At 42.0% G+C, this 13,368-nt stretch overlaps 1 protein-coding gene across 5 annotated transcripts in view; it reads left to right on the top strand.

Moving 5' to 3' along the window:
• Window positions 1-13,368, top strand: part of TRIO (trio Rho guanine nucleotide exchange factor) — a 373,142-nt gene that overhangs the window by 45,236 nt on the left and 314,538 nt on the right. For all 5 annotated transcript variants that reach the window (XM_072153041.1, XM_072153043.1, XM_072153042.1 and 2 more), the window contains exons 7-9: window positions 4,457-4,648; window positions 9,223-9,354; window positions 11,910-12,140. In XM_072153041.1, coding sequence (XP_072009142.1) covers window positions 4,457-4,648; window positions 9,223-9,354; window positions 11,910-12,140 — 555 coding nt within the window. The remainder of the gene's footprint in view (window positions 1-4,456; window positions 4,649-9,222; window positions 9,355-11,909; window positions 12,141-13,368) is intronic.

Raw genomic sequence — 13,368 nt, 5'->3', positions numbered from 1 at the left:
TAAGATGTGTCTCCTGTAGACATATTATTGCTGGCAGTGACTGTTGCAACATATCAAAGATAGCTATGCGTTTTAATCTTGTACCAAGTCCCCTAACATTCCTTGAGATAAAATTAATTATTGTCATTTATCTTCTTGGGCAAAATTCATAATCATCCATAATAATACCATAGAAAAAGACAGAGGGATTGTCCATTATAGAACCAGGTGTAAATAAAACATGCATAAAGATAAATAATCCTGTCCCCATGTTCTGCCCCCCACCACGAAAGGTCCTGACTCCCAGTACCTAACTCTTCTCTACGCATTGCAGGTCCGTCCCCCCCCCCCCCCACAGCCACAACCACTGTATAATTTTTAATATTTTCATATTCCCCTCGTTATAGCCTCTTGCTATCTAACCATTCTGCAGCTTCCATTGCTATAGTAAATATTAGAACTTTAACTTGGTGGACCACCCGTAAGCGGGATACATAACTCCATATTGAATCTGCGCCTGTCTTAATCTCTTCTTAACCTCAACGAATTCTTGTCGTTTTTTCTGTGTCTCGTATGAGAAGTCAGGGTACACACTAATCGGGGTGTTATCATATAAGATATTCTTATTTTCCCTAGCTTTCCATAGGATCATATCCCGGTCTCTTGTAGTCATAAATTTTGCAAGTATAGTTCTAGGTCGTTCTCCTGGAGGTGGCATTTTAGTGGGTATTCGGTATTGGGCTTTCGACCAAGAACAAATAGTAAAATCCTTTTTATCAAAGACTTTTAACAACCATTCCTCCAAAAATTTATGACAGGCCTGACCTTCACTTTTTTTCGGGGAACCCAATAAATCGGAGATTATACCGCCTTGATCTATCCTCCATGTCTGTCAGCTGTCTTTTTTTTTTCCAATTTTTTTTTGAGTTAGTTGTTAGTTGGTCTTCACCTTTTCCTATTCTCTCCTCTGTTACTCCTACCCTTCCCGGACTTTGCTCAGGTCGTTTCTCAGTAGATTGACCTCCTCCGTAAGTGTGCCTACTGTTTTTACTAAGCTGACCAGGACCTCATTATTTTTATTTACGGCCACCATAATATCTTCCAATGTCGTCTCCTTCTGTTGTGTTGAGCCGTGCTCCTTGTTCCCCTGTGTACTATCCAATTCCCCTTCATTCCGAGCTTCCAAGTATGAATCCTCCTATACCATATCCCCTTCTGCTGTTTTCCCATTGCCTTCTCTTTTCCTTCTAGTTCCATCGGAGTCATCTTTCTTTCCAGATGTACCACCCTTACCCTATATCCCGTAGAACATAGGTTTTTGACCCCCTCCTGACTTCCTCTCCTGCACTTTGTGGGATGATTTCCCCTCGTCTTTGTGTTTTTTTTGGTTCTATTGGACATTTTACCGGTCTTATTGTTTACGGTACCCACAAGAAGGCGTTTACCTATCCCTTTTTTCTCCTTTCCTCCCATCCACGCACTCCCTATCCCTGTTACCGTTCCCCTTTCTTTTTTCCCCTTTTCCTTCCCTTCAATGGACCATTAACACTCCCCAAAGATGCCAATCTCCATAGGTAGTCCCCCAAACTTTATTACAAACAATGCCATAAGTTCTCTATATATAAATTACATAGTGATCTTATAAAGGGCAGGCTACTTAATATAAATCCACTGGTATCTCGAAAAAAAAGGGAAAAAGGAGCAAAAGAGAACCAACTATCCGTGCCGATCCAGGAACCAAATTATTTGTTCAGTTCGATACCGTTACTGTCCAAGGGGATTAACCCCAAATCCAAAGAAGTAAAACCACAGTACACTTTATCATTTAAGTCATTGTCCTCCTTCCAAAAGTTCCCAGCAAAATCTTTTTTTGAAAGAAGAAAAATGACAGTTTTCATGCAAGATAATTCGAACAGTGAGTCTCATGCATAACACTTCGTATGATGGGTTAGAAGTGTACAATTTGATGCAATGTCATACGTGGGATATGTTTATTAGTAGGAGGGTTCTTAAACCGGGTTCTTCACACCTAGACACAGTCCAGCCCGGAGCCTAATGCGGAAAGTAAATAACTGGGTATATATCTCCCATATATTTGGGTCCCTCCCCTTCTCCTGACTCCAACCTTCCACCGTTTTACAGCACTGTCACCCCCGTCTGCACCCCGGCATGCCTGAGTCAGGAGCCGATGGCAGGTGGTTCCCCATGACTCGGACGATGACACGGCCGCATGATTGTAAGTGCCAGGAGTGGGACCATATGGAGAAAGGAGTCACAGTAAGATTAATAAGCAATATACTGGCCTGTTGCCCAAGGTGGTTGCTTCAACTGATCCGTTCTTGATGGAGAAAGTCTCCTCCATCCGCACTAACTGCTGCAGTGTTGCTGGCGTCCACAATTTTGTACGGTATATCCCATCCTCCACACTCAGGTCTCCAGCCACTCGGTGAGCTCGGCGAGCGTCTCCTCATCAAAGCATGTCCGACAATTGTTTCAAAGGTTGCGCCACGGATGTCCCCATTTCCCCCTGTAGTCCGACCGTCGCTCCACACTCACGGGAAGCTCCAAGCCGTGTCGTTCTGTTCCCCGGGTCAATAGAGGCTATTCCGCTGGAGAGACATGTTAGCGTGCTGTGGCTGCGAGCACAAGGGAACGCTGCACAGGTGCACACACCTGCTTACATGATCCTCCCTCCTCATGTTTTGCATTTTTACTTATGAGAAAATCAGATATTTGGTGAAAATTTGGAAAAATTCTTGATTTTTGAAATTTAAAATGTTCTACTTTTTCCACACTCATAGTCATAACAGCAAAAAAAACTAAAAGGGTTTTTCCCACAAAGACCAGTCGGGCCCTATCCATGGGAGGTTTCCTACATCTTCACGGATGTGCAGACAGTGAGAAAAAAATTGCAGCATTTGTTATTTTCTTTAGCATGTGGACCACGTACATCCATAGAAGTCAATTGATCCGCAAAACAGTTGATGGCACATGCATGACATCCGTATGCAGATTTTTTGTTTTCTCAAATTTTTCAACCAATTGGACTGAGAAAGAAGTAGATTACAAACCCATCAGTTTTTTTTGTGAAAAAAAACCTGATACGATTGGCCAGGTGACATCGGCAGTAGGGTCTCTAGTTTCTGTCACTCGAGTTTCACTGCAATTTTGCCATGAAAGGCAACATGGTAATATTAAATGTCAGTTATGCACCCATTACTATTACGACAAGGAGCGTTATCTGTTAATCTCCATGCAGTAATAGTACGTCACGATGGTGAACTCTTTAAAAACATATCTGCCTCAAAACTATCCGCAAACCAGGATAAAAGCCCCCCACACCCACAGGTCAAACACACATAACCCACACACACTGACAAACAAAGACCACCCCACAAGCGACGACCGGTACAGCTCTGATGTAGAGGTGAACCGGCGTCTAGCACTATTATCTGACAAGTGGTTAAATAACATCACTTTGAAGTGCAATTTGTTAAGCAGCAGAGACCCAGCATATTACATGGAAAATAAATATAATGCCCAATCTATTACGATATCAAAACTTATTTCCGGTGGTGAACCCCATAATGGAAAATGTCCCAAACACCACTTTTAAGCCATTATACATCACATAAAAAAATTATAATTCAAAGTAATCAAAAGGTAACCATGACCACTTATCTTGCAAAAAATGACACTTTACACAGCTGCAAGTTACAAATTATTTTCGTACTTATAAAATGTATTAAAACACAATAAAATCTGTACAAAATTGGTATCATCATGATGGTACCAAACCAAGGAACAAAGTAAACTTATGAATTAGAGTGTACAGTGAAAGTCGTACAAACTGAGTCCTTGAGAAGGTGAATGCGTTTTTATGTATAATAAATGTCCCTGAGATGCACAATTTGTTACATGGAACAGTCCTAACACAGCTGTGTAACATAAAAATGAAAGTTATAGTTCTTTTGAAGGTGGGGTACAAAAAAAATGAACGAAAAAAGGCTGCAACGCTTAGGGGTTAATGCTATAGTATTTGTTTATAGCATTATGGAGTTTTGTATCAGAGGTTCATATTCTCAGAATAACCCTTTAACTTAATAACTAAGACCATAGGCTACATTCACGCGGCCATATGGGGGACTTATATACGCCGTATATATGTCCCCTATATACGGCAATGGGTGCACAGCGCCGTATGGGAGCGGTACGGTGCCGCACACATCTCCTATCTTTCCTCGGAATACGCTGCCGTGTGTATGGAGAGGGGCTGGGGTAAGCAACACCCCCACCTCCTCCCTGTGCCTGCCGTGCTACGGTACAGCGGGCACAATGTAGTGTGAATATAGCCTAATAGAGGTTTGAACTGGGCTTATCAAGACATGATGTACATAAACACCAGTAAAAAGTTTGTATAGATTAAATTAAATAAAATGTCATTTAACTCCAATGTATACTGTGTTTTCACTTTTAGAATGTCTATGTAAACATAAATCGAATTATGTCGGTAGCCAATAGGCTTGTGGAATCGGGACACTACGCTTCAATGCAGATAAGGCAAATTGCCAACCAGCTTGAACAAGAGTGGAAAATGTTTGCAGCAGCTTTAGATGAGCGAAGTACTTTATTGGATATGTCTGCTGTATTTCACCAAAAAGCTGAACAGGTATGTGAGCAGCAGTATTTTATTACTTGTATACTGAATTAACTAAAATGTGCTTACCTGAATTAGGCTGTTACTGTGTGCTAAAAGTTCCTGTACTGGGATTACATTGGGCGGATGGGGGAGTGGCGAACAGGGGCACAGTGAGACGTTCTAATAACTTGTGAGTCTGCAGCACGGAGGGGCTCTAGAAGCCGCTCCAGTACCCTTTTTTTTTTTAAACATAATTTTAAAAGTAAATAAACGTGATGTAGATGGGCGGCACAGTAGAAAGAGGGTTCAACCCCGTGGGTGCAAAGCTACAGCGGGTCCGATCCTAGACCGCTATGTACAGCATAAAACAAAGGAAGTAGCAGCACTCCGTTCCAGTTCAAGGAAGTTTATTCACCCTCACTTGGTGAATAAACTTCCTTGAACTGGAACGGAGTGCTGCTACTTCCTTTGTTTTATGCTAATTTTAAAAGTAGATTTTGAAAGGAAGAAGGCCATGACATATATGAGAATTACTACAGTTTTTGCGCCTGGATCTGTGAATTAACTGTGATTTGTATATCTATTCTTGATTTTGATGGTTTTCCATCCCATGTATGTTTTTGGAGAGAGGAAGTTGGAAGGTGCTGCCCTAAAAGATACTGATCCTGCTCTGGCTGGCTGGCAGCGCTACCTTTTGCTGATTACTTTGAGTTACTATTATTATCCATGCCCTTTTAAAGGAGCCCCCCTGATACTGGCCAGTGTCTTTATCCCTCCCTAATCCAGGTGCAATCTTCTCCTCCCTATCCTTGACATTTATGCCACTATAGACAGGGGTCCCTGTAATGTGGATGGGAGACTTTAATACTATTTGGGATAGGTCCTTGGACAGGAACTCAGTGGGTGACCGGAGGTTTGCCCCATCCTCCCCAACTGCGTTCCGCTGAGAGCCCGGTGGGTGGAAGATGTTTGGCGCCATTTTACACCCTGATACTAGAGCCTTCTCAGCTTCTTATAATTCTTGCGTATATACGTGCCTTGCTAATTATCTGACCCTTGATTAGTGAGGCCTCTCCCATTCCATATCAGACCATGCCCCACTGTGTGTAACGCTGTGTTGGGGGACACATCCTCCCCGCCCCTCCCTGGAGGCTCAACCCTTTTTGGCTCACTATCCTGTCCCCTCCTGCTGACCCCTCCCCTCCGAGCATTGGTCGTCTTTCTTCAATTCCCATTACCCAGAGGCACGTGTCCTGGACCTCTGGGATGCCTTTAAGACTTTTGTTCGGAGAACTACGTACGTTCCTACGTTAAAAGAGGCCTCACTTCAGGCCGTGGCCTGGTAAGCCCAGGAGCAGGCGTGCAGCTCTGAGCTCTGTCTTTTCGGGCTAATGAGCAACTATTGACTGCAACACCAAGCACCCTAATTTTCCTACAGGTGACTCCCTACCTGCCAGGAATATGATGACCCGCAAACGAACAGACCTCTGCATGGAGCGACAAAGCAAAGATAAGTTCCCCAGTGGTGTCACCCTCTCCAACGAGCTCCCTAATGCAGCAGAGGAGCCAGGAGCCTTTCTTTCCCACAGGTAGCTCCAAACAAGGAGAAACGGGGGGCAGCACGGTGAATTTGTGGTTAGCATTTGCCTTGCAGCACTGGGGTCCTGGTTTCACGTTCCCCCCAGTTCAACATTTGCAAAGAGTTTGTATGTGCTCTCTGTGTTTGCATGGGTTTTCTTGGGTCCTCCAGTTTCCTCCCACACTCCAAAAACACATAGGTTGGTAGGTTGATTAGGTTATGAGCTCCATTGGGACAGGGAGCGATTTGGGAAGCTCTGTGCAGCGCTGCGTAATCTGTAGGTGCTATATAAAATAAAGAATTATTATTATTAAACATCCCATTATACCCCAACTGGATTGACAACCTGTGGGAGGAAGCACTATAATAGTGCCTGAGCACATATGGCACCCATCATTTCCTATCTGCATCCCAGACAATCAGACTCGCATTAAGAAGGGGGGCAGGACCCAGAGACTGCTGGAGCATGTGAGCCTGATCCCCTGCAAACGATGCTTGAGCTTAGGGGCTCTATCGACAAAGATTTTGTCTATGCATAACGAGACCAAAGTGTTGGTTGACAAGCTGGGGACAAGAGTTGAACATCTTTGGGACGTTATGGGGGTAAGTCACAATGAGCTGATTGAGGCTCATTATGTGCTGGAAGAAGAGGTAGAAGCTATGAAACTCAAAATGGCTGACATGGAGGATAGAGGGAGAAGTAATAATGTGGGGGCGTCCCAGAGTCTTTCTCGCCAGCCAAACTAAAAGATTACCTTATGGCACTCCTGCATGCTACACTGCATCGATTCCACTGGCTGAGTATCATATAGACCGTGAACATAAGCTGCCTAAACCAGACAACCTGCCTAGAGGTGCTATTGTGAGACTGCACGGTTTCCATACCAAGGATGAGCTTTTGCTGCAATCCAGGAAGGCACAAAAGCTTCCAGACCCATACGTGCACATCATATTCCTTGCAGACTTGTCACAAGCCACACTACAGGCAAGGAAAAATTCCTGCCGATCACCTTGACCTTGCGCAAGAATGAGATGTTATACAAGTGGGGATTGAATATCCTTCAAGATGGCACAATACACTCGGCTATAAGCAGATACTCTGGTATATAAAAAAAACCCTAAACTGAGTACTCGCCATTCCAACGCCCCAGACAGCTCCTCTTCTATCTCCATATGCCCAGCAAGTCACGTCCGCTCCGTGTGCACGGCCGACCTCAGGACCTGGAGCCGGCCGGAGTAGGGGTTCTGATTACAAAAAGAGGATGTGGAGTTAACAGACACAGGAGTGTTGCATGGTAGTATTGGGAGGTACCTTGTCCTTGTGTTTGCCATCAATAATGTCCCTTTTATGCTAGTAAACATCTATGATCCCAATTCTTCCCAAGTCAGATTTTTAAATGAAGTTCTTAAGTCCTTGGCTCCTCAGAGAAGTTCTATATGACACATTTCAATATTTAAACTCATCAGCAAAAAAGTATATATTTTACTCACAGACATAGGTCATTCACAAGGATAGAACTTTGTCTAGCAGATGGAGGACTCTCAGACCCAAATAAGCAACTCAGAAATAGGAACCACGACATGGTCAGATCACCTTCACCACTATATCCTTCTCTCACTTAATATCTAACCAACATAGATGGCGCAAGAAACTATTTCTGTATACCCTCCACCCATACAAAATGAGAATATCACAAGCAAGCTTTGACTACTCCATCATAATGTAGAGGTAGACCTAATGAATATGAGGCAAACTGATACAAATAGAGATACAGCAAAATAGGAAAAAAGATAAAGTGGTCTCAATACTACCTATTAAGACAAAACAATTCAAAATTGAAGCCCAAAATTCTAACACAATCTGCATCCATACACAACTGTCAGAGGCTAGGTGTAAATCCATGACTCCGATTAAAGCTTCACATAACGCAACGAACAACAAACCCAGCAGCATTATGGTCAATAAGGTTAAACCGAAAAAGATCAGGAATAAAATCCCGTTCATGTATAGCAATACAAACCTTCTTTCTAAAGAAACACACCCACTTAAAATAACACATCTATTCAGAGATTTCTACAAATCTTTATCTAAACTAAAAAATTATCCTGATACCACACAACCTCCGCTGCAGATTAACGATTTCCTGGCTAAAATAACTGTACTCTCTCTCGTCAGCACAACTAGAGAGTCTAAACAAACTTGGAAATCTACTTCTGCACCCACAACCACAACACTTATGGATAATTTAGCTGAACACTGCACTTGTGAACGGTCAACCCCTTTAAGGATGCAGCCTGTTTTTTACACCGCAAACAAGCTCTTTACACAGCGCTCTACACAGAAAAATAAAAATGTTAAAGATTTTTGAAGGTAGGGACAGATGATTGGAAATGCAAAAAAAAAAAAGGAAAAGTCCTTTTCATCATGCTTCAAGGGGTTGTCCATTTTCAGCAAATAATTGCTATTGTTTGTCTAATAAAAAGTTATCCTTTTTTCCAATATACTTTCTGTATCAATTCCTCAAGATTTTCAAGTTCTCTGCTTGCTGTCATTCATAGGAAGCGTCATTATTTACACCCAGAGAATAGAAATCTGTCCATGATCTTGTCCTAGACATGCAGCTGCGTGTGGCGTTTTTATACCAGAGGGTAATCTGAGCTTTATGATAATAATGGCTTGTGCACCTTCATGTCCATCACAAGCCCATGGACAGATTTCTATCCTCTGGGCGTAAACAATGAAGCTTTCTGTAGAATGACAGCAAACTGAGTATATTGAAAGACTGTATAAATTTTCATTACACAAAAAATATCAATTATTTGCTGAAAGTGGACAACCCTTTAAAGTATTCGGCACTTGGGTTTGATCATTCCTGTAGGCCCAATCTTTGTGCAGTTCTGTAACACCAATTGTCTCTTTTTGAGCCATTGAATTGTTAATTTTAAAAAATATGTATAAGTCAATAATGTGAGAAGGTAACTTGTCAAAGAAAAGCAGTTTTAAATATTTTTTTTCTTTTAATAGTACATGAGCAATGTTGATTCATGGTGCAAGGCCTGTGGTAAAGTGGAGCTTCCATCTGAGCTGCAAGATCTAGAAGATGCAATACATCATCATCAAGGAATTTATGAACACATCACTGTGGCCTACTCTGAGGTAAAATTCTGCATGCAATTCACATAGTTTTGTGTACTGACATATATAAGGTGCTATTTTTTTGTGGTATGTAATGGTGTGTTAATTTACCGTATATTCCGGCGTATAAGACGACTTTTGAAGACAGAAAAATCTTCTGTCTTCTCTGGAGTAATACGCCGGTAATCCCGCCCGCCCGCCGTGCACGGGCTGAGCCCTCTCCATAGCCGGTAAGTCTTTGCTGCATATTGCTAGCACCGATCACAGGTGTTTTCACAGCGATGGCTGCCGGCAATGCTGCCGGAGGCTTCAGAAAGATGGCGCCGCATGGGTGCCGCCATCTTGCCACGGATCATCGCTCCCCGATGACGTCACGGGGAGCAGTGATCCGTTGCCATGACAGCTCACGGGCTGAGCCCTCTCCATAGCCGGTCTTTGCTGCATATTGCAGCAAAGGCTTACCGGTAACACCCGCGATCGGTGCTAGCACAGCGAAAGCTGCCGGCAGCCTCATCTTACCTGGGATCGCCGCTCCCCGTGACGTCATCGGGGGCGGCGATCTGTCTCCATGGTATTATTTAGTTTTAACCCCTTCATTACAATGTGCTGATAGGACATTGTAATGAATGAGGAGGAAAATCCCCATATACTGCCATACTGTAGTATGGCAGTATATGATAGGATCGATCAGACAACCTAGGGTTAAAGTACCCTAGGGAGTCTAAAAAATAGTATTAAAAAAAAAGTAAAAAAAAAAAAAATTATAATAAAAAAAACCTAAAATTTCAAATCACCCCTCTTTCCCTAGAACTGACATAAATATAAACAGTAAAAATCATAAACACATTAGGTATCGACGCGTCCGAAAATGCCCGATCTATCAAAATATGATAGCGGTTTTTCAATGCGTTTAACCCCGTAACGGAAAATAGCGCCCGTAGTCGAAAATGCCACTTTTTTGCCACTTTTAAAAATATAAAAAAATCTATAAAAAGTGATCAAAAGGTCATACAGTCCTAAAAATGATATAATTGAAAATATTATCAAATTTTGCAAAAAATGACAACACCCACAGCTCCGTACACCAAAGTATAAAAAAGTTATTAGCGCCAGAAGTTGGCAAAATCAAAAAAAATAATTTTTGTACAGGAGGTTTTCATTTTTGTAAATGTATGAAAACATTATAAAACCTATGCAAATTTGGTATCCCCTTAATCGCACCGACCCAAAGAATAAAGTAGACATGTCATTTGGGGCGCTCAGTGAAAGATGTAATATCCAAGCCCACAAGAAAATGCGTTTTTTCACCATTTTCATTGCATTTGGAATTTTTCTGAGTACATGGCATGGAATATTTGATAAAATAAAAATTTAAGGTACAGTATGGTAACATTTACAGTAAAATGGACGATGGTAATGTTGTTGTTGTATGCCTTATGTTTATGAGCGACAGTTTTCCTGCTATATACCTGCATGTCATAAGAACTTAAATTAAAGGACCATGTTAAATTCAAATCTGTTTTTTTTTTTTTTTTTTTAATTTTTACCGGTGTTTTGTATGCGTTGGAAAAGGGGTAGTCTTATACGGCGAACATATCTTAAGCTCTATATTTTAAACAGGAAAGTAGGGGGGGCGTCTTATACAACAGGTCGTCTTATATGCCGGAATATACGGTATATCAATTTGGGACCTATATGACTGTTTGATTATTATAATTTTTTTTTTATTTATTCAAATATTCATGGATGGAAAAATGGGGGGGAAAAGTTGCGATTCAGACATTTGGTCGCTATTTTCCGTTGCAGCATTCACCCTCGGCTTATACTCAAGTATACACGGTCCACGTTTCAAGACTACATTCACACTGCTGTTGCGAAGCTCACACCCTGGTGCGCGGCGTATTCCGGAGAAAGATAGGACATATCCTTTCTTTCTTCAGGGTACGGTTCCGCACATGTGCGGCACCATACCGCTCCCGTTGGGCGCCGTGCGCCTATTGCCGTCTATGGGGGACGTATATCAGCTGTATATAAATCGGCCGTATAAACCTCCCCCATACGGCAGTGTCAATATACCCTAAAACCATCCAGGTTGGGTCATTTCTTTTACAGATATCCCTGCAATGTTATTTCTATTTTTAATTATTATTATTATTTTTTTTTTAACTACTAGGGAACTGTGCTGGAGTGGTGAAGGGAGGGTGGGCACCACTGTCCCTATTATGTATCAGGCTACAGCTATGTTGGGCTGATATAAGCTGAGCCGTGCTGACCCATTGCTCTCTCTGCACCTCTCTTTCTGCTATGTATTGTTTGGGAGGTCTCTGTTGTTAGGAGAGTGTGTTTAGTTAGTGGCCAGATGGCCTAGAACTTTTTTGTTCATACTTTTATTTTTAAACTGGTTGCGTCAGTTGCACCAAATGAACTGTGTCTTTGCTTTATCTGGAAAATGTGCCTGTCTACCCCAGGAGACCACTACCCCGCTACCTAATCCCCTTTACAATACATGTCAAGTTGTTTAAAGGTACTGAATAATGCTGACGTTTATAACTAATTTTGTGTATTTTTGTGTAAAGGTTAGTCAAGAAGGAAAATCTCTGCTTGACAAACTACAGCGACCATTAACTCCTGGTAGCTCGGATTCCCTGACTGCTTCTGCCAACTACTCAAAGGCAGTGCATCATGTCTTAGATGCTGTCCATGAAGTTTTGCACCATCAACGACAGTTGGAGAATATTTGGCAGCACCGCAAGGTTCGATTACATCAGCGACTACAACTGTGTGTTTTTCAGCAAGACGTTCAACAGGTAAGTAATGTCTCTGAGGACTAATAAATTAAAGCGACAACACTATTTTTTCTTTCCTTTGTGTTGTACATTATTATTTTGGTATTTATAAAGATTTTGTTTTGAGATTTAATAGCATGTAATTTATTTGCGGAGAAGGCTACATTCTGCCCATACAGTTTAGATATGGCGAAAAGGGTGTGATGCCCGTTGGTGACGTGCATTGACCGGCCAATAGAAGCAATCATGAAACTTGTTGGGTACAGGGGTGGTGAAGAGAACAATCCCACCGGTCCACAAGGCAAGATGGATGACCAGGGACTGTGATCGTTATTAAGCATCTGTGCTTAATGGGAACCTACCACCACAGATCTACCTATAAAGGTAGATTGCGTGGTAGGTGCATCTATAGGACTTGAGAATAGCCCTTTTAAGCGCTAATATGACTTTTATTTTGCTAATGTGTATAGTGGCTAAAGGGGGTTGGAGTAGCCGCGCTGTGTAGCCTCATCTCCGGCTACATCACGCCCAGTAGCCTCTTTAGAAAATGTACATATTAGCTAAATAAAAGTTATTAAAATATTGCCCTTAAAAGGGCTATTCTCATGTCCTACAGATGCACCTACCGCCCAATCTACCTTTATAGGTATATCCGTGGTGGTAGGTTCCCTTTCTATTGTGAATGATCACCACATGTTTTCCGTTTAAGCTATTCAAACCTAATCAAAACCATTAGCTCTAAGATGAATGTGGACTTGCATTTTTCTGTTAAAGGGTTTATTCCACTATCAACATCTAAGGGAGTCTACCACCTTCCAATTAGCTCATTAATAGATAAAACATTGTATCGAGAACTTCATAAGCTTTCCAGAACTGTGTTTTCTGTTGCCCCGTGTGTCAGAGTACTGTTAAGTGCTGTATCCAATACAGGGTTTTCTAGTGTGTTAGATCGATGGCTATAGATCCCTTTAAAGGAAATATACCATTTCAAAATACCCATTGTTAGGCAAACATACCTTTAGACAGGTTCTTTTATGCTGATGCAGGTGGAGGTTTTGTATTGGCCAGGAATGATGGAAAAACATTTTTAAATTATGCAAATGAGCGTCCAGTGCTCCTGTGTTTGTCACACAAGGTGCTCTGGTATTATCCTAAATATTCATGCCCACAACGTGAATCAAGCAGCCCTTCCCGCCCTCCTTTTCTATCTCGTGAGAGACAATGACGTCACCGAGCTCTCAGGATCTAT

This window comes from Engystomops pustulosus, chromosome 5, assembly GCF_040894005.1.
Source record: "Engystomops pustulosus chromosome 5, aEngPut4.maternal, whole genome shotgun sequence".
Lineage (NCBI taxonomy): Eukaryota > Metazoa > Chordata > Amphibia > Anura > Leptodactylidae > Engystomops > Engystomops pustulosus.
This window is presented reverse-complemented; position numbering and strand designations above follow the sequence as displayed.